The sequence below is a fragment of the Rhinatrema bivittatum genome, chromosome 16 (genome assembly GCF_901001135.1).
Source record: "Rhinatrema bivittatum chromosome 16, aRhiBiv1.1, whole genome shotgun sequence".
NCBI classification, from domain to species: domain Eukaryota; kingdom Metazoa; phylum Chordata; class Amphibia; order Gymnophiona; family Rhinatrematidae; genus Rhinatrema; species Rhinatrema bivittatum.
In genome coordinates this window covers 1,520,772-1,539,518 of record NC_042630.1, presented here as the reverse complement: position 1 = coordinate 1,539,518, position 18,747 = coordinate 1,520,772, and the positions used below count along the sequence as shown (strand labels likewise).

The following is an 18,747-nucleotide window of genomic DNA, read 5'->3' as shown; positions in this document are numbered from 1 at the left end:
GTCTCTGGTCTGTGCTGTGGGTAAGTAGCCTTTCCTGGCTGTCTCTGGGCTGTGCTGCTTGCCGCGGCTCTTTCCTGGCTGTCTCTGGTCTGTGCTGTGGGTAAGTAGCCTTTCCTGACTGTCACTGGGCTGTGCTGCTTGCCGCGGCTCTTTCCTGGCTGTCACTGGGCTGTGCTGCTTGCCGCGGCTCTTTCCTGGCTGTCTCTGGTTCGTGCTGTGGGTAAGTAGCCTTTCCTGGCTGTCTCTGGGCTGTGCTGCTTGCCGCGGCTCTTTCCTGGCTGTCTCTGGTCTGTGCTGTGGGTAAGTAGTCTTTCCTGGCTGTCTCTGGGCTGTGCTGCTTGCCGCGGCTCTTTCCTGACTGTCACTGGGCTGTGCTGCTTGCCGCGGCTCTTTCCTGGCTGTCTCTGGTCTGTGCTGTGGGTAAGTAGTCTTTCCTGACTGTCACTGGGCTGTGCTGTGGGTAAGTAGCCTTTCCTGACTGTCACTGGGCTGTGCTGCTTGCCGCGGCTCTTTCCTGACTGTCACTGGGCTGTGCTGCTTGCCGCGGCTCTTTCCTGACTGTCACTGGGCTGTGCTGCTTGCCGCGGCTCTTTCCTGACTGTCACTGGGCTGTGCTGCTTGCCGCGGCTCTTTCCTGGCTGTCTCTGGGCTGTGCTGCGGGTAAGTAGCCTTTCCTGACTGTCACTGGGCTGTGCTGCTTGCCGCGGCTCTTTCCTGGCTGTCTCTGGTCTGTGCTGTGGGTAAGTAGCCTTTCCTGACTGTCACTGGGCTGTGCTGCTTGCCGCGGCTCTTTCCTGGCTGTCACTGGGCTGTGCTGCTTGCCGCGGCTCTTTCCTGGCTGTCTCTGGTCTGTGCTGTGGGTAAGTAGCCTTTCCTGGCTGTCTCTGGGCTGTGCTGCTTGCCGCGGCTCTTTCCTGGCTGTCTCTGGTCTGTGCTGTGGGTAAGTAGTCTTTCCTGGCTGTCTCTGGGCTGTGCTGCTTGCCGCGGCTCTTTCCTGAATGTCACTGGGCTGTGCTGCTTGCCGCGGCTCTTTCCTGGCTGTCTCTGGTCTGTGCTGTGGGTAAGTAGTCTTTCCTGACTGTCACTGGTCTGTGCTGTGGGTAAGTAGCCTTTCCTGACTGTCACTGGGCTGTGCTGTGGGTAAGTAGCCTTTCCTGACTGTCACTGGGCTGTGCTGCTTGCCGCGGCTCTTTCCTGACTGTCACTGGGCTGTGCTGCTTGCCGCGGCTCTTTCCTGACTGTCGCTGGGCTGTGCTGCGGGTAAGTAGCCTTTCCTGACTGTCACTGGGCTGTGCTGCTTGCCGCGGCTCTTTCCTGACTGTCGCTGGGCTGTGCTGCTTGCCGCGGCTCTTTCCTGACTGTCACTGGGCTGTGCTGCTTGCCGCGGCTCTTTCCTGGCTGTCTCTGGTCTGTGCTGTGGGTAAGTAGCCTTTCCTGACTGTCACTGGGCTGTGCTGCTTGCCGCGGCTCTTTCCTGACTGTCGCTGGGCTGTGCTGCTTGCCGCGGCTCTTTCCTGACTGTCGCTGGGCTGTGCTGCTTGCCGCGGCTCTTTCCTGACTGTCACTGGGCTGTGCTGCTTGCCGCGGCTCTTTCCTGGCTGTCTCTGGGCTGTGCTGCGGGTAAGTAGCCTTTCCTGGCTGTCTCTGGGCTGTGCTGCTTGCCGCGGCTCTTTCCTGGCTGTCACTGGGCTGTGCTGTGGGTAAGTAGCCTTTCCTGACTGTCACTGGGCTGTGCTGCTTGCCGCGGCTCTTTCCTGGCTGTCACTGGGCTGTGCTGCTTGCCGCGGCTCTTTCCTGGCTGTCTCTGGTTCGTGCTGTGGGTAAGTAGCCTTTCCTGGCTGTCTCTGGGCTGTGCTGCTTGCCGCGGCTCTTTCCTGGCTGTCTCTGGTCTGTGCTGTGGGTAAGTAGTCTTTCCTGGCTGTCTCTGGTCTGTGCTGTGGGTAAGTAGTCTTTCCTGACTGTCACTGGGCTGTGCTGCTTGCCGCGGCTCTTTCCTGACTGTCACTGGGCTGTGCTGTGGGTAAGTAGTCTTTCCTGGCTGTCTCTGGGCTGTGCTGCTTGCCGCGGCTCTTTCCTGACTGTCACTGGGCTGTGCTGCTTGCCGCGGCTCTTTCCTGGCTGTCGCTGGTCTGTGCTGTGGGTAAGTAGCCTTTCCTGGCTGTCTCTGGGCTCTTGCTCAGACTCTGGGCTTATCCACGGTTCTCAGTACCGCGACCCTCCTGGGTCGCAGGCTGCCACGCAGCCTCCCGCAGATCTCCGCACTGCAGAGCAGGTACATGAAAGGGTTGGAGGCTGCACTGAAGGTGGCCAGCATCAGACTGGAAGGCACGAGCCACGGGGGCAGCCAGCAGCTGGAGCAGTAAAGTTGCACCATGGCCACAACGTTGAAGGGCATGCGGCTGAGACCGTAAATAGCCACCACAGTCACCAGGCTGCGGGTGATTCGGCACTGGCGCTGGTGGAGCCGTGGGGCCTGGCACTGACACCGTCTGCACTGCTCCCGGAGGGCGCGGAAGACCAGCGCGTACAGCACGCTGATGGTGAGGAAGGGCGCCAGCACGCAACCGTCAAAGATCACGTAGACCAGGTACTGCATGCTCAGCACGTTCTGATAGGCACAAGGCACAGAGCAGCCGGGGGCACCCAGGGGGTCCCAAGGGGTCACAGAACCCCAGCCCATGGCTGGGATCCAGGAGACGAGTCCACCAGCGCCCCAGCATACAGCGATCTGCAGGATGACGCAGGACGGGGAGAATGGATCTCTGCAGGGAATGAGAGAGAGAGAGAGAGGAGGTGATTAGAGGAGAGAGAACGGCAGGGCCACAGCTACCCTACAGTAAGTATGCAGGACGAGACCTGAGACACTGCTGCTGCTGTAGCCCAGAGAGATAAGGGAGCAGAGAAACTCTTCTTCCCTGTACGTACCAGGATCAGTCCAGACACCTGGGTTGTGACTCCGCACCAGCAGATGGAGACAGAGCAAGACTTGTCGGGCTCCCTACATATAGTAAGGCGCCACCCACAGCTCGTCAGTCTTTCTCTGTCTCCAGCAGATCTTTCCTCTGCTCTGCTCCGTGCATTTCAAATTCTTCCCCTCCCCTAGAAAACAGGAGGGGAAGTGCTAGATTAGGATGCAGTGTGGCCCTTTTCTGCTTTGTTGCTCTAACCTCCGTCTCACCCAGGTCTGCCTTCCTTGCAGGCTGCCTGATAGGGGAGGGGCTGGCTCAGGGAGCAGAGGAGCTCTTATTTGCTCTGTTCTCCTCTGTGTATCCCATATTTTCCCCCTCCTGACCTGTTCATTGCAAGACATGAGGGGAGGGCTTGGGTTAGGGATAAGAGCGTATCTTGTCTTCTCTGCTCTGTTTCTCTAGCCCTTCCTTTCCTTACCCTGCAGGCTGCCTGATAGGGGAGGGGCTGGCTCAGGGAGCAGAGGAGCTCTTATTTGCTCTGTTCTCCTCTGTGTATCCCATATTTTCCCCCCTCCTGACCTGTTCATTGCAAGACATGAGGGGAGGGCTTGGGTTAGGGATAAGAGCTATCTTGTCTTCTCTGCTCTGTTTCTCTAGCCCTTCCTTTCCTTACCCCTGCAGGCTGGAGCAGGAAGCAGATTGGTGGGGGGGGGGGGGGGGGGGGGAGTGCTGGGGCCATCCCTGGAGAGGGAGGGAAGAGAGAGAAGAGGGGTTGGGCGGGAGTGGGAGAGAGAAAGCTGATGCATGCAGCTTCCCCCTAAGCCTCACAATCTCGGGGTGGCCATTACTGAAATGTTCCCCGCTATGGCACTTGCAGAGGGTTGGTGCATGGAAGGAGAGTTTGCTTTTCAGACTTTGTACAAACAAACACCACGCACTGGAAATGTATCCGGCCTGGCTCTGTCATAAGAAGTGGAGCAAGTGCTGATCCCATTCATAAGAAAAAAAGGAGAAGGGAGTTAGAAAGGCAAGAGCTGGAAAGGAGATGCATCAGCTGACAAGAAACTTTGGACTTGAGGCAAATAGAGAACGCGAGTGAGGGACGGGGCAATGCACGCTGCTTAGAAAGTGGGCCAGTGGGCTAGCGGGGTGGGTGGGGAGAGCAGGGGGGTGGGTGCTGTGGGAGTCCTGGGTGCAGGTGAGGGTAGGGCGTGGCAGGTTTGCTGGGAAGGCTCTGAGGATGGTTTTGTGCCTTTGCTTTGCTCTTAATGAGATGGAGAACCTCATTAATTTAATTAACCAAGATCCTACAATTCACTGGAAGCAGAAAGGGCCTGAGGAGATGATCCTGGCTCAACGGCAGAGCCTCCCTCTTCATCCCCTGCTGCTCAGCAAGGTGGAGATGACTGATCAGTTGGGGAGGGGGGGCAGGAGGGTAAGGATCAGGCTCATCCAGTCCTGGTTTTGCCCAGGGCATGCAGGAGCCTGTATGGCTGAGTTTCTTAGGTAAAGCAATGGGAATTACAAGTCCCTGCCAGGGCAGGATTACCCTCTTCCTGAAGCCATAGAGCCGAGGGCAGCCCTAGGGTTAAGGGTCTCATCCATGCAGGCCTGAGGGTCACCTTTGGGTCTCTTTATGGGTTATAGATACAAATAATAATGTTTTATATATATATATATATATATATATATATATATTTATATTTAGTTTTAAACATATTAAGAGAGTCTCGCGGCTGGTGGTGCTGGGTACAGGTTGACAACGCCGCGTTTCCCTGGGCCATTGGTGCCGGATTGCCAGGCTCTGGAAGGGCTGTGGGCGTTTATTACAGGAGAGAGAGAGACTTGGCCTGACATTACGTGCATCACAGTCTTGTAAACTGGCTATAAAAGATGCTGCAAGAAAAAGCTCTAAGGACCCTACAAGCGAGCATCGTCAATGTGGGAGTAGGGTCTAGGGTTAACCCATAACTACACAGAAGAGACAGAGCCCCAATAGAAACCCTGCACCTCCACTTCAGTAAAGCAGCGCTTCTCAACCTTATCCCCATCCTGACACACCTGACAGGCCGCGCTCACACGTGTGACACACTGCTCATTACAATTCACAGTGGAAATGAAAAATAAAGCCCCAGTATTACTTTCATTGTTAAGAATGACACAAGGGAAAGATGCGTACTCTGTCCGAACATAAACAGCATAAATAGTAATCATCCCACACCAACTTCCAGCACTCAAGCAGTAACCACCTTACCCAAGAAAAGGCAACACTGAAAATATTACACCAGGCCTTAAGACATCAATACTCCTCCTATAAGGAAAACTGACCAAGCCAGGCTGCTATAGAGACCTACACAGAAACTACACTCCAGCAGAAATACCTCACCTGAATCATGTGCTGACCCTCACCTAACATAGAATAGAGAGACCAAAATGCATAACTAGAAGCCTGCAGACAAAAACTGAACTGGAAACCACAACAAGCCAGAGCGACTGTATGCAGTGCAACAAAGGAAAAAGAGAAACATCACCAGTCCTCATAAAACAAATCAAGAAATATAAAATCAATAGCAGTAAAACCATTCTAACAAAACAAACAGATTATTTCAAAACAGCTGATGAATGAAATATCCAACAGTTAAAAACACATATCAAAAATTTCTAGATACTAAAAAAATGTTTCAAAATAGCAGACACAAAGACCCAGTAATGAAAAATAAAGATTAAAAAATGCTTTGCTTTGTATATCTGGGAACATTTGATATCCAGGTGCCCTGAGATTGTTTTGAATTAGCAGGAGGGATGGTTTGCTTGCAACTTTCTCCTCTCTCTGTCACACACACAAGCTCTCCCTCTCTCACTGGCTCTCAGTCACACACATATACACACGCTCTCTCACATAGCCTCTGTCACACACATACACATGCTCTCTCTCACTTACATAGTCTCTCAGTCACACACATATACACACGCTCTCTCACATAGCCTCTGTCACACACATACACATGCTCTCTCTCACATAGTCTCTCAGTCACACATATACACACGCTCTCTCATTTACATAGGCTCTCAATCACACACATATACACATGCTTTTTCTCTCTCACTTATATAGGCCCTTAATCACACATTTACACACATGCTCTCTCTCTTTCACTTACCCACAGGCTCTGTATCCTATACTCACATTCTCGCTCACCTTTTCACGCTTACACACACACAGGCTTTCAATCACACACTTAAATACATGAGGTCTCTTTCTCACGCACATAGACTCTCTATCACATGCTCTCACCTACACCGGCTCTCAATCACATACACATGCTCGTGCTCTCTCTCACTTACATAGGTTTTCAATCACACACATATACACCTGTTTTTCCTCTTTCACTTATATCGGCTCTTAATCACACATTTACACACAGGCTCTGTATCCTATACTCACATTCTCGCTCACCTACACTGTCAATCGCACAGACACAGGTTCTCTCTCTCTTACTTATACACAGAGGCTCTTAACCATACATTTACATGATCTCTCTCACACATGCAGGTTCTCAATCATACACTTACATTCATGCGCACTCTCATACAGGATCTCAGTCTCACACACAAGCTCTCACAGAAATAGGTTTTCAGTCACTCACATCCATGCTGTCTCTCTCACTCTCTTCCCACCGAACTAGCGGCAGCACCAGTGTCCTCCACTTCCAGCCCTTGTGGCCTCTAGAAAGGAGTCCCATCTGCTGCAGGGGCTGACGCTGCTCCTCATGTGCTCTGTGCTGATGATGCACGCACTAGCATGGTCTCTTCTTCCCATGCACGCGGCCGCTGCTCACCACTTCCTCTTCAGGGCTGCGGGGGCAGGAAGAAGTGACCATGCCAGTGCCGCTGACTCCAGCTCTCCTGCCGTGTTCTGCCCAGGCGGCGCATGAGTTCCTATTTTGTTGGGACAGGGGGAGCAGCTGGGTTAGTGAGGGACCGGGAATGTGGCGAGACACTGGTTGAGAGCCACTGCTCTAAAGGACCCCCCAGCTCCACAGCAACAGATGCAGATCAGGACCAGGACGTTTCCCCTTACTGCTCACCCTGCAAACAAGATTATTCACATTCTGGGGTCACCTCCCTAACAGCCACACACACTCCTTCCATTACCATCACTGTGACACAACACACACCCTGCAAAACACACACTCAGCACCTATAGAGCAAACCTGCCACACCACAACAGCACTGCCAGGACTCTCACAGCAACAGATGCAGATCAGGACCAGGACATTTCCCCTTACTACTCACCCTGCAAACAAGATTATTCACATTCTGGGGTCACCTCCCTAACAGCCACACACACTCCTTCCATTACCATCCCTCTGTGACACAACACACACCCTGCAAAACACACACTCAGCACCTATAGAGCAAACCTGCCTCACCACAACAGCACTGCCAGGACTCTCACAGCAACAGATGCAGATCAGGACCAGGACATTTCCCCTTACTACTCACCCTGCAAACAAGATTATTCACATTCTGGGGTCACCTCCCTAACAGCCACACACACTCCTTCCATTACCATCCCTCTGTGACACAACACACACACCCTGCAAAACACACACTCAGCACCTATAGAGCAATCCTGCCTCACCACAACAGCACTGCCAGGACTCTCACAGCAACAGATGCAGATCAGGACCAGGACATTTCCCCTTACTGCTCACCCTGCAAACAAGATTATTCACATTCTGGGGTCACCTCCCTAACAGCCACACACACTCCTTCCATTACCATCCCTCTGTGACACAACACACACCCTGCAAAACACACACTCAGCACCTATAGAGCAATCCTGCCTCACCACAACAGCACTGCCAGGACTCTCACAGCAGCAACCCCTACCTATGAAAAGGCAGCACTGCACATATCACACTGACCTTAAAACCCCAATACACCTCCTACTGAGCAAAGAGAACAAGCGACAGATCCCTACCAGAAACTTCATCTAGCTGAACATCACAGCCTGGCCACACACACAGAACAGAGACAGACCCTCACCAAATATTCTTATGTTCTTATGTTATGATCTTAATACAGAAAAAGGACCACAAATTAGAAACAGAAACTAATTGGAAATCCCAGGGAACCAGAACCAGCCATGCATTTCCCCTGCACTGTGCAAAATGCAAAGAGAGAAGAGCCCACATTTCCCAAAGCTGAGAGAGAAAATCACAGACGTCCTACAAAAGAAGGAGCAGGAAAACTGCGTCTAATCCTGGGGGAAAGAGGAGAAACAGCAGTGAGAACAGCAGAGTCTGTGGGATCCTGCCCCCGGGCCAGAACCAGGATCTGAGCAGAGACAATCTGGACCAGCACCTGAACCAGGATCTGAGCAGAGACAAACCAGACCAGAATCAGGATCTGAAGAGAGACAATCTGGAGCACCCCCAGAACCTGGGAACTGTCTCCAGGATTTCTCTCCTATGCCTTCTTTATTAACACAGGAACAGTTGGGCCAAAGAAGAAAATTTGAGAGCATTATTATGAGAGACGGCGAGAGCGCTGACTCTTACCTGGTGGGGAATGTCACAGAGAGCCAGCGGTGCATGGCAATCAGGACGTGATGGAAGGAGGAGATGATTGCCCAGCCCAGGGTGCCGCACGTGAACGCCAGACAAAGAGAGCAGGGTAGCACCACATCTCGTTCCAGGAAAACCAGCATGGGCACAGAGGAGAGGCAGAGCAGGCAGTCTGCCACCCCCATGGACACCATCGCTCTCAGGGCTGCGCTGCGTCGCTGCTGCACCGTCTTACACAGCACTGCCAGGGTCAGGGAGTTACCTACTGCCATCAGTACCACCAGCCCCAGTCCAGTCATGAGAATTAAGGTCTGGTACAGGGGCTGGATCTCTGTGCTGCCTGCACCTTTCAATGTTACCCCTGTCCCATGCATGGATGTTCCTACACCTTCTGCAGTTACTCCTGTCTCAGCTGGAGTTAGCCCTGCACCTTCTGGAGTTATCCCTGTCCCAGCCATGGCTACTCCAGTCCCATCCTGAGCTACTCTTGCAGCTTCTGAAGTTACCCCCATTCCATCTGGAGATGCTTCTGCACCTTTCGATGTTACCCCTGTCCCGTGCATGGATGTTCCTGCACCTTCTGCAGTTACTCCTGTCTCAGCTGGAGTTAGCCCTGCACCTTCTGCAGTTACTCCTGTCTCAGCTGGAGCTAGCCCTGCACCTTCTGCAGTTATCCCTGTCCCAGCCATAGCTACTCCAGTCCCATCCTGAGCTACTCTTGCAGCTTCTGAAGTTACCCCCATTCCATCTGGAGATGCTTCTGCACCTTTCGATGTTACCCCCTGTCCCGTGCATGGATGTTCCTGCACCTTCTGCAGTTACTCCTGTCTCAGCTGGAGTTAGCCCTGCACCTTCTGCAGTTACTCCTGTCTCAGCTGGAGCTAGCCCTGCACCTTCTGCAGTTATCCCTGTCCCAGCCATAGCTACTCCAGTCCCATCCTGAGCTACTCTTGCAGCTTCTGAAGTTACCCCCATTCCATCTGGAGATGCTTCTGCACCTTTCGATGTTACCCCTGTCCCGTGCATGGATGTTCCTGCACTTTCTGCAGTTACTCCTGTCTCAGCTGGAGCTAGCCCTGCACCTTCTGCAGTTATCACTGTCCCAGCCATTGCTACTCCTGTCCCATCCTGAGCTACTCTTGCAGCTTCTGAAGTTACCCCCATTCCATCTGGAGATGCTTCTGCACCTTTCAGAGTTACTCCTGTCCTATCAAGAGCTACCCCTACAGCATCCAGAATTACCTGTGGTCCAACTGGAGTTACCAGCATCCCTGTATTTTCTGGAGTTAACCTCATCGCTTCCATAATTACCCTTGTACTATCCAGATCTACCTCTTGCCCATCTGGAGTTACCCCTGCCCCAGCCAGACCTACCACGCTACCTTCCAGAGTTACCTTCATTCCATTTAAAGTTGCCCCTTGCTCATAGGAAGTTACCCCTGCCCCATATGAAGCTACAACCACACTATCTGGAGCTATCCCAACATCTTCCAGAGTTGCCCCTGTCCTGTCCAGAATTACCCTTCTACCATCCGGAGCAACTGTAGGTCTTCCTGCCCCACACAGACTTACAAGTACCAAGATGCCAATCAGAGGAGCCAGGTTGCGGATTTCCAGGACACTTTGCAAGGTGGGCATCTGAAGGCAGTAAGAGAGGCTGAAGGCAGTGGAGAGAGAGAGAGCGCTCACCTCTTATTTAAGGTAGATGGAGTGATAACAGCTCTTTGTTGAGATGGAGGAGGTAGGAGGTCTGAAGCCAGCAGGAGAGATGCAGAAGTGGCAATATGAGAATATTTCTCAGGATGATATGGTCCATGCATCTCACAGCACTAGTGTCATGATTCACACTCCCATTCTGTGATCAGAGTGTAATCCATTCACCCCTGTCCCAGTGCCAGGATTCACAGGCCCAGTATCTGAGCACAGGTGAGGAAGGAGAGGGGACCCTGGGATACCTCTGTCCCTGTGACGGAAGGAGAGGGGACCCTGGGATACCTCTGTCCCTGTGACGGAAGGAGAGGGGACCCTGGGATACCTCTGTCCCTGTGACGGAAGGAGAGGGGACCCTGGGATACCTCTGTCCCTGTGACGGAAGGAGAGGGGACCCTGGGATAGCTCTGTCCCTGTGACGGAAGGAGAGGGGACCCTGGGATAGCTCTGTCCCTGTGACGAAAGGAGAGGGGACCCTGGGATAGCTCTGTCCCTGTGACGGAAGGAGAGGGGACCCTGGGATAGCTCTGTCCCTGTGACGGAAGGAGAGGGGACCCTGGGATAGCTCTGTCCCTGTGACGGAAGGAGAGGGGACTCTGGGATAGCTCTGTCCCTGTGACGGAAGGAGAGGGGACTCTGGGATAGCTCTGTCCCTGTGACGGAAGGAGAGGGGACCCTGGGATAGCTCTGTCCCTGTGACGGAAGGAGAGGGGACCTGGGATAGCTCTGTCCCTGTGACGGAAGGAGAGGGGACTCTGGGATAGCTCTGTCCCTGTGACGGAAGGAGAGGGGACCCTGGGATAGCTCTGTCCCTGTGACGGAAGGAGAGGGGACCTGGGATAGCTCTGTCCCTGTGACGGAAGGAGAGGGGACCCTGGGATAGCTCTGTCCCTGTGACGGAAGGAGAGGGGACCCTGGGATAGCTCTGTCCCTGTGACGGAAGGAGAGGGGACCCTGGGATAGCTCTGTCCCTGTGACGGAAGGAGAGGGGACCCCAGGTACATTATCTCTGGGTTCTGTGGGGCTTATCGGAGCTTTCACTGCCAGAAACTGAGACAGCTGTGGGGGGTCATAAAATACATAGGAATTACCATTATGCTTAACCAAGCATTTGCAGGAAATCTTTAGGAAAAATGCTCCCCCAAGCTGAATTACCTGCGGTCTCATAAGGAGAAAAGCCTTTCTCCTCTTCTGAGTCCCCCGTGCTACGTCCGGGAAAACCCTAACAGTGCCACCTAGGAACTGATCATTTCTATGTCTAAGACAACATTTTAGAGGCCAATCTCTATCTGGTTCTAAGGTTAAATTCACAGTCAAGGTAGCCGGTGTCGCAAGCTCAGTGTAGAAATATTCAGAGGCAGTTCAGCAGCAGGAGCCAAAGATGTTGCTCCTCCATTGTGTTCCGCTGTTCTCTTTAACTTAGGAAGATAGAAAATCTTCAAAATAAGTGGCATTTCTGTTTCCCTAATGGGTAACACTTCCTGGAGATGCCTTTTAAAGATATCTCTCAGGGAATGAATGAAATCTGTGGAAAATTAATGAATCTTACATTTTTGTTTCTAATTGCATTTTCCAATTTCATTGAAATGTTCTTCCTTTCTTTTATAATAACATTCTGGGTTAGTTGAATTTTCTTAATTTGGTCTCTGTTGCTCATGATCTGCTTCTCCATATCCAAATGCGAATTAACCTTAACGTTATCCTCCAGTTCTTTTTCCGAGTCACTTAAAGATTTCAGTTGTGACATTTAGAGACTTTTATATCCATTAGTGTCTCCCATATGGTTTCTAGGGTGAATACAGCTGGTCTTACCGCCGCTGGCATCGATCTTTCGGGGCCTTTTAGCACCACGTGTGCGTCCATAGCTCCGGCGACTGAGGCGGTCGGAGGGGCTGCAGGTTAAGGCTCACCTCCCGGTTTACACTTTCGTCCCATAATTGAAAAAAAACTGCTGCAGGAAAAACTTTTAAATTCTGTCCTTGGAGCTCAAAGGTAAGGCTCTGCTACTGGGCGGCCATCTTGGTTCCACCCCCTGCAGGTTTAATTCAGTATAAGAAAAGCAGGACTGGGAGCAAAGACAGGCCCAGCTCAGCAGGTCTTATGACCTAGATCCGGTAGGTCACCCTTGCTGGTGCGTATGTTCTTCTGCTGCCAGACATCTTTTTACTTTCTTAAAAAGCAGCATATAGAAGGATGAGTCTACCAGGTGGAAAGGAGGACTCAACCACAGAATAGGACATCAGTGGTAAAGTCCAAGCTAGGCATGTTCTCCAAGGAGCAGTCCACCCAGCAGGCCCTGATGGTAGAGGCCAGGCAAGTGTCAATCGTGGAGGAGCCAGCAGTAGGGAGGGTAGCAGGGCTAGTGTATCCCAACAAGGGGATTAAGCCTAAGAGCATTACAAACTGGGCACATACATGGTCTGAGAGGGATACGTGAGTACAGTTGTCACCTCACCCAGTCCTTCCATTCATCGAAACGTAAGTCTACTTAGAGAGATCAGAACTGATGCCTGTGAGGGAAGAGTCAGTCAGGCCTGGGAACACTGTTTGGAAGGTAAAGGGCAGGGGTGAGGGTCAGAGGTCCCACTGCCCCAGCTGAAGGGGTTGCAGGGAGATAGTGGAGGGCAGGGAAGAGATGTTGGGTGCATACACACAGCAGGGGATGGATATAACCAGAAGTGCCAGGAGTATAACTCGGGGTCGGTATTGGATGTATAATCCCAGGGTGGCAGGGGGTAGAACCCAGGGGATGAGAGATGGGGTATAATCCAGGCCTGACAGATGGAGGGTAGCAGGGCAGAGAGTTTATGGGGGTATATTCCAAGCTGGCAGAGGAGGGGTGATAGGGGGATAATCCAGAGCAGGGGAAGGGGTGACACACACTATCTGGAAGACTATTTTATTGCCAGATATGTAATGTGAGTCTGCTTTCATGTCACACTGCTAACCAGTACCACTGCAGACTACTACTGCTGCTTAGGTTAGTCCTCTTAACAAGTACTAGTCAGCTTAGTAAATGGTGCTTCTGATTAATCCCACTGGTTAAATTAGTCCTTCAGCACAGCGATTCTCATCTGGTGTGTCGCGGCTCCCGGTATCCCACTGCCCTGGTTGTGCCCCCATGAGCCAATGGCAAGCTTCCTCCATTCTATCTGCCAGTGGGAGTAGGAAGAAGGGAGGAAGCCTCTGATTGGCCAATGAGGCAGGAAGAAGGGACATAGCATAGGCTGGGGTTGGGAGGAGTGGCAATGTCAAAGCGAGGCTGCCATGGGAACTTATCCCCGTGGCGGCAAAGAAGAAACATGACCCCAACGAATCAAGGTGGCCACGGGATCCCATCCCCGTGGTGGTGAAGAGGAAGCCTGACCCTGGCCAAGCAAAGCTGCCACGGGAGCCCACCCCTGCAGCGAAGGAAGAAGAGATTTGGCGGTGAGGCCTGGTGCATGCATGTGTGAATGGGTGTGGGTGTGAATGGGAGCCTGGGTGAGTGCAGGTTATGTGGGTGTGAATGGGAGCCTGGGTGAGTGCAGGTTATGTGGGTGTGAATGGGAGCCTGGGTGAGTGCTGGTGGGTATGGATGTGAATGGGAGCCTGGGTGAGTGCTGGTGGGTATGGATGTGAATGGGAGCCTGGGTGAGGGCTGGTGTGTGTGGGTGTGAATGGGAGCCTGGGTGAGGGCTGGTGTGTGTGGGTGTGAATGGGAGCCTGGGTGAGTGCTGGTGGGTGTGGGTGTTAATGGGAGCCTGGGTGAGGGCAGGTGTGTGTGGGTATGAATGGGTGCCTAGGTGAGGGCTGGTGTGTGTGGGTGTGAATGGGGGCCTGGGTGAGGGATGGTGGGTGTGAATGGGAGCCTGGGTGTGTGCTGGTGTGTGTGGGTGTGAATGGGGGCCTAGGTGAAGACTGGTGTGTGTGGGTGTGAATGGGTGCCTGGGTGAGGGCTGGTGTGTGTGGGTGTGAATGGGTGTCTGGGTGAGGGCTGGTGTGTGTGGGTGTGAATGGGAGCCTGGGTGAGGGCTGGTGTGTGTGGGTGTGAATGGGAGCCTGGGTGAATGCTGGTGTGAATGGGTGCGAGAGCATTTGTGTGTGATTGAGAGCTTGTATTTAAGAGAGAGCATGTGGTGATTGAGAGAGGGACTGGTCAGGGAGGTGATGTGTTTCTGTGTGATAGAGACTGAGACTGGTCGTGGGGTCTAATTGGGTGTGTGTGTGTGTGTGGGTGGGTGAGTGACTGGTTGTGGGCGCTAAGGAAGAGGACTGTGAGGACAGAGCTTCAGCAGCCCTTGCTTCTTCTGGTGAGTGCTATTGGCCTGGAAGGGAAAGGAGTAGGAGAGTTGCTGGAGAGGGTAAGTAAAGGTGGCTTTTTAAGATTATTTTTCTTGATTGAATGCCATTATAATTATTGGGTATTATGCGATGTTTGCTGTTTTGAAATATTTTATTGATATTTGGACATGTTTTAATAATTTTTATGAGTTTTTAATTGTTGGATATTATTCTGTTTTGTAACATTTTTAGTATAGCTTTACAATTATTTCTGTGTGGGGCTCTATAGCAGCTTGGCTTATTCTGTTTTCCCAATGGGAAATGTATTAGTGTTTAGGGCCTGGTTTAATAGTTGTATTTCTTAGATAGGGTTGTTACTGTGAGTGTGTTCCATAATACAGGTGTAACTTTGTGTGGGTTAGTTTGTGTGCATTATTACAGATCCTGGGACTGGGTTAGGTGCTATATTTCTCTTTCTATTTCTCCAGGTTCGCACTGCATGCAGAGTGGCTTTTTTGGTTTTCCATTCCAGTTTCTGTCTCCATATTTATAATTTGTGGTCTTTCTGTACTTGGTGAAGCTCAGTTCTGTGTGTGTGACCGAGGTGAGGTATTTTACTAGCATGTAGGCATTTGTATCAATCTTATGTGTTGTGTTTTCTCAATAGGACATGCATTAGTGGTAAATTACTGCCTTTTCATAAGGAGGGGTATTGTGCCTGGTAGTAAAGGGAGTTTATTTTGCTTTTACTGAGATGTCATCAGAAGCAGAATATATTTTTTGTATGGTGAGTTGTACGGGTAATTCCCTAGTTCAGCTCTGACCCGTTGTTGGGGGTCGAGGGGGTTCCCGTGGATGCAGAGTGTATGTTTACATTTAGCCCCGTGACAGTCACATGTTCAGTGTGTCACGCATGTGAGAACCATGTCAGGTGTGTCCCGGCCGAAAAAAGGTTGAGAACCACTGCTTTAGCAAGTGCTAATAACTTAGCTTAATACTGCTGCTTTCTACGAGCTCTGCAAACTGTAAGCAAGAGACCCCGGCATTCCCAGACGTTACCCGTTGGCCAGCGCTGATTGCTCCCCCTGTAACTTTGCTGTTTTCTTGTCGTCTCTCCTGCCTCCCCTCCCTGTGACACTCTCTCCAGTAAGGGTCCCCACCAGCTCTCTCATGGGGAAGGGCCAGGGTGGTTGTGTAGGAGAGAGGGACAGAGGGAGGCCAGGAGTGTAAATATTAGAGGAGGGAAGTGTGTGAGTGGGAGAAACGGCACCCAGCCAGGCTCAAACATCAGGTTGCTAAGTCACAGAAGGGAGGCTGGTGCACATGCCAGGATGTTATTCTGAGCTGAGGAGACCACGTCCCAGGGCCTCTACCAGTCTGAGAGAGACCCCAGATCCCCAGTTACTGTCCCAGGACTTCTTCCAACCAAGCAGAGACCCCAGATCCCTAATTACTGGCCAGAGAGAGACCCCACATCCCTAATTACTGGCCAGAAAGAGACCCCACATCCCTAATTACTGGCCAGAGAGAGACCCGAAATCCCTAATTAGTGGCCAGAGAGAGACCCCCAAATTCCTAATTAGTGGCCAGAGAGAGACCCCAAATCCCTAATTAGTGGCAGAGAGAGACCCCCAGATCCCTAATTACTGCCCTAGGACTTCTACCAACCAAGCAGAGACCCCAGATCCCTAATTACTGTCCCAGGACTTCTACCAACCAAGCAGAGACCCCAGATCCCTAATTACTGGCCAGGGAGAGACCCCAGATCCCTAATTACTGGCCAGAGAGAGACCCCAAATCCCTAATACTGGCCAGGGAGAGACCCCACATCCCTAATTACTGGCCAGAAAGAGACCCCAAATTCCTAATTAGTGGCCAGAGAGAGACCCCCAAATTCCTAATTAGTGGCCAGAGAGAGACCCCCAAATTCCTAATTAGTGGCCAGAGAGAGACCCCAAATCCCTAATTAGTGGCAGAGAGAGACCCCCAGATCCCTAATTACTGCCCTAGGATTTCTACCAACCAAGCAGAGACCCCAGATCCCTAATTACTGGCCAGGGAGAGACCCCAGATCCCTAATTACTGGCCAGAGAGAGACCCCAGATCCCTAATTACTGGCCAGGGAGAGACTCCACATCCCTAATACTGGCCAGAGAGAGACCCCAGATCCCTAATTACTGGCCAGGGAGAGACTCCACATCCCTAATACTGGCCAGAGAGAGACCCCAGATCCCTAATACTGGCCAGAGAGAGACCCCAGATCCCTAATTACTGGCCAGGGAGAGACCCCAGATCCCTAATTACTGGCCAGAGAGAGACCCCAGATCCCTAATTACTGGCCAGGGAGAGACTCCACATCCCTAATACTGGCCAGAGAGAGACCCCACACCCCTAATACTGGCCAGAGAGAGACCCCAGATCCCTAGATTTCTCCTCCCAGGACTTTACTGTCACAGGGACCCTACCAGGGAATATTTGATCACTGATTTTATGTGGGGCTGGGTCCACCTATGTTTGCACCTCTCTTCCCCATCCCTGGAGCTGGATCTGTTTCTCTCAGTGCCGTGTAAATATAGAAGCTTTTTCTTTGTTTGCTATTGTGCACCTGAGGGGAAACGGCTGATTGCAGGTACAGGGAGGTGAGCCAGTGTTCGGGAACAATGGCCTCTGTTTGACTGTACTTTCCACTTGGATGCCCCAGAAAGCTTTGATAACAAGTGACAAACTGAGATGGGAACCAGTAGGAATACTTAACCTGGAGGGGCCGTTGACAGAGACAGAGGGGGAAAGGGTGTATGAAAGGCTGAAGGACAGGAGAAAGCATAAGAACATAAGAACATAAGAAATTGCCATACTGGGACAGACCAAGGGTCCATCAAGCCCAGCATCCTGTTTCCAACAGAGGCCAAACCAGGCCACAAGAACCTGGCAATTATCCAAACACTAAGAAGATCAAATGCTACTGATGCAATTAATAGCAGTGGCTATTCCCTAAGGGGTAGATTTTCAAACAAGGCGCGTTGGCATACCTTTGTTGGCGCTCCAGGCGCAAACAAAAGTACGCGGGATTTCAGTAGATACGCGCGGAGCCGCGCGTATCCACTAAAATCCTGGATCGGCGCGCGCAAGGCTATGAATTCTGTATAACCGGCGCGCGCCGAGCCGCGCTGCCTACCCCTGTTTCCTCCAAGGCCGCTCCGAAATCGGAGCGGCCTTGGAGGGAATCCTCGAACGCCCTCCCCTCATCTTCCCCTCTCTTCCTCTATCTAACCCACCCGCCCGGCCCTGTCTACACCCCCCCCCTTACCTTTCTCCGGGGATTTACGCCTCCCGGAGGGAGAATTAAATCCCCGCGCGCCAGCGGGCCTCCTGCGCGCCGGGCCGCAACCTGGGGGCGGGCACGGAGGTCGCGGCCACGCCCCCGGACCACCCCGGGCCGTTGCCACGCCCCCGTACCCGCCCCCAAAACGCTGCCGACACGCCCCCGAAATGCCGCGACGACCAGGCCCGCCCCCCGACACGCCCCCCTCAGAGAACCCCGGGACTTACGCGAGTCCCGGGGCTCTGCGTGCGCCGGTAGGCCTATGTAAAATAGGCTCACCGGCGCGCAGGGCCCTGCTCGCCTAAATCCGCCCGGTTTTGGGCGGATTCAGGCGAGCAGGGCTCTGAAAATCCGCCCCTAAGTAAACTTGATTAATAACCGTTAATGGACTTCTCCAACCGTTAATGGACTTCTCCAAACCTTTTTTGAATCCAGCTACACTAACTGCACTAACCACATCCTCTGGTAACAAATTCCAGAGCTTTATTGTGCGTTGACTGAAAAATAATTTTGTCCGATTAGTCTTAAATGTGCTACTTGCTAACTTTATGGAATGCCCCCTAGTCCTTCTATTATTCGAAAGTAAAGTATAAATAACTGAGTCACATCTACTCATTCAAGACCTCTCATGACCTCTCATGATCTTAATGAGATAAAGATGAGAGAGAGCAGAGTTCTGGGTGAGAGACAGGAGGAGGGATAAAAGCTGAGAGGAAAGGAAGAGGGAGGGAGAGCAATGAGAAGAAGGGGAGAGAGACTGTGAAGGAGAAAGGAGGACAGAGATTCTGGTGGATAGAGCATAGCAGGGGTGGGGGGGGTGAGGGGCAATGATGGAGAGAGGGATGAGAGAGGAAGGGGACAGACGTGATGGAGGGTAAAGGCTGTGATGGAGAGAGGAGGGAGAGACAGTGATGGAGATGGGGAGGAACATTATGGAGAGATGTTGTGATGAAGAGGGGGTGGAGGGACA

The 18,747-nt window shown here is 52.2% G+C and overlaps 1 protein-coding gene across 1 annotated transcript; it reads right to left on the bottom strand.

Moving 5' to 3' along the window:
* Positions 1–320: 320 nt before the first annotated feature.
* LOC115078840 (adenosine receptor A2a-like) lies at positions 321–8,673 on the bottom strand. Its single transcript, XM_029581881.1, has 2 exons — positions 8,477–8,673; positions 321–2,762 (listed from the first exon to the last, which is right to left on the bottom strand). Exons 1-2 carry the CDS (start codon positions 8,665–8,667, stop codon positions 2,177–2,179), a joined length of 777 nt encoding a protein of 258 aa, XP_029437741.1. The 5' UTR covers positions 8,668–8,673; the 3' UTR covers positions 321–2,176.
* Between the last annotated feature and the right edge of the window lie 10,074 nt (positions 8,674–18,747).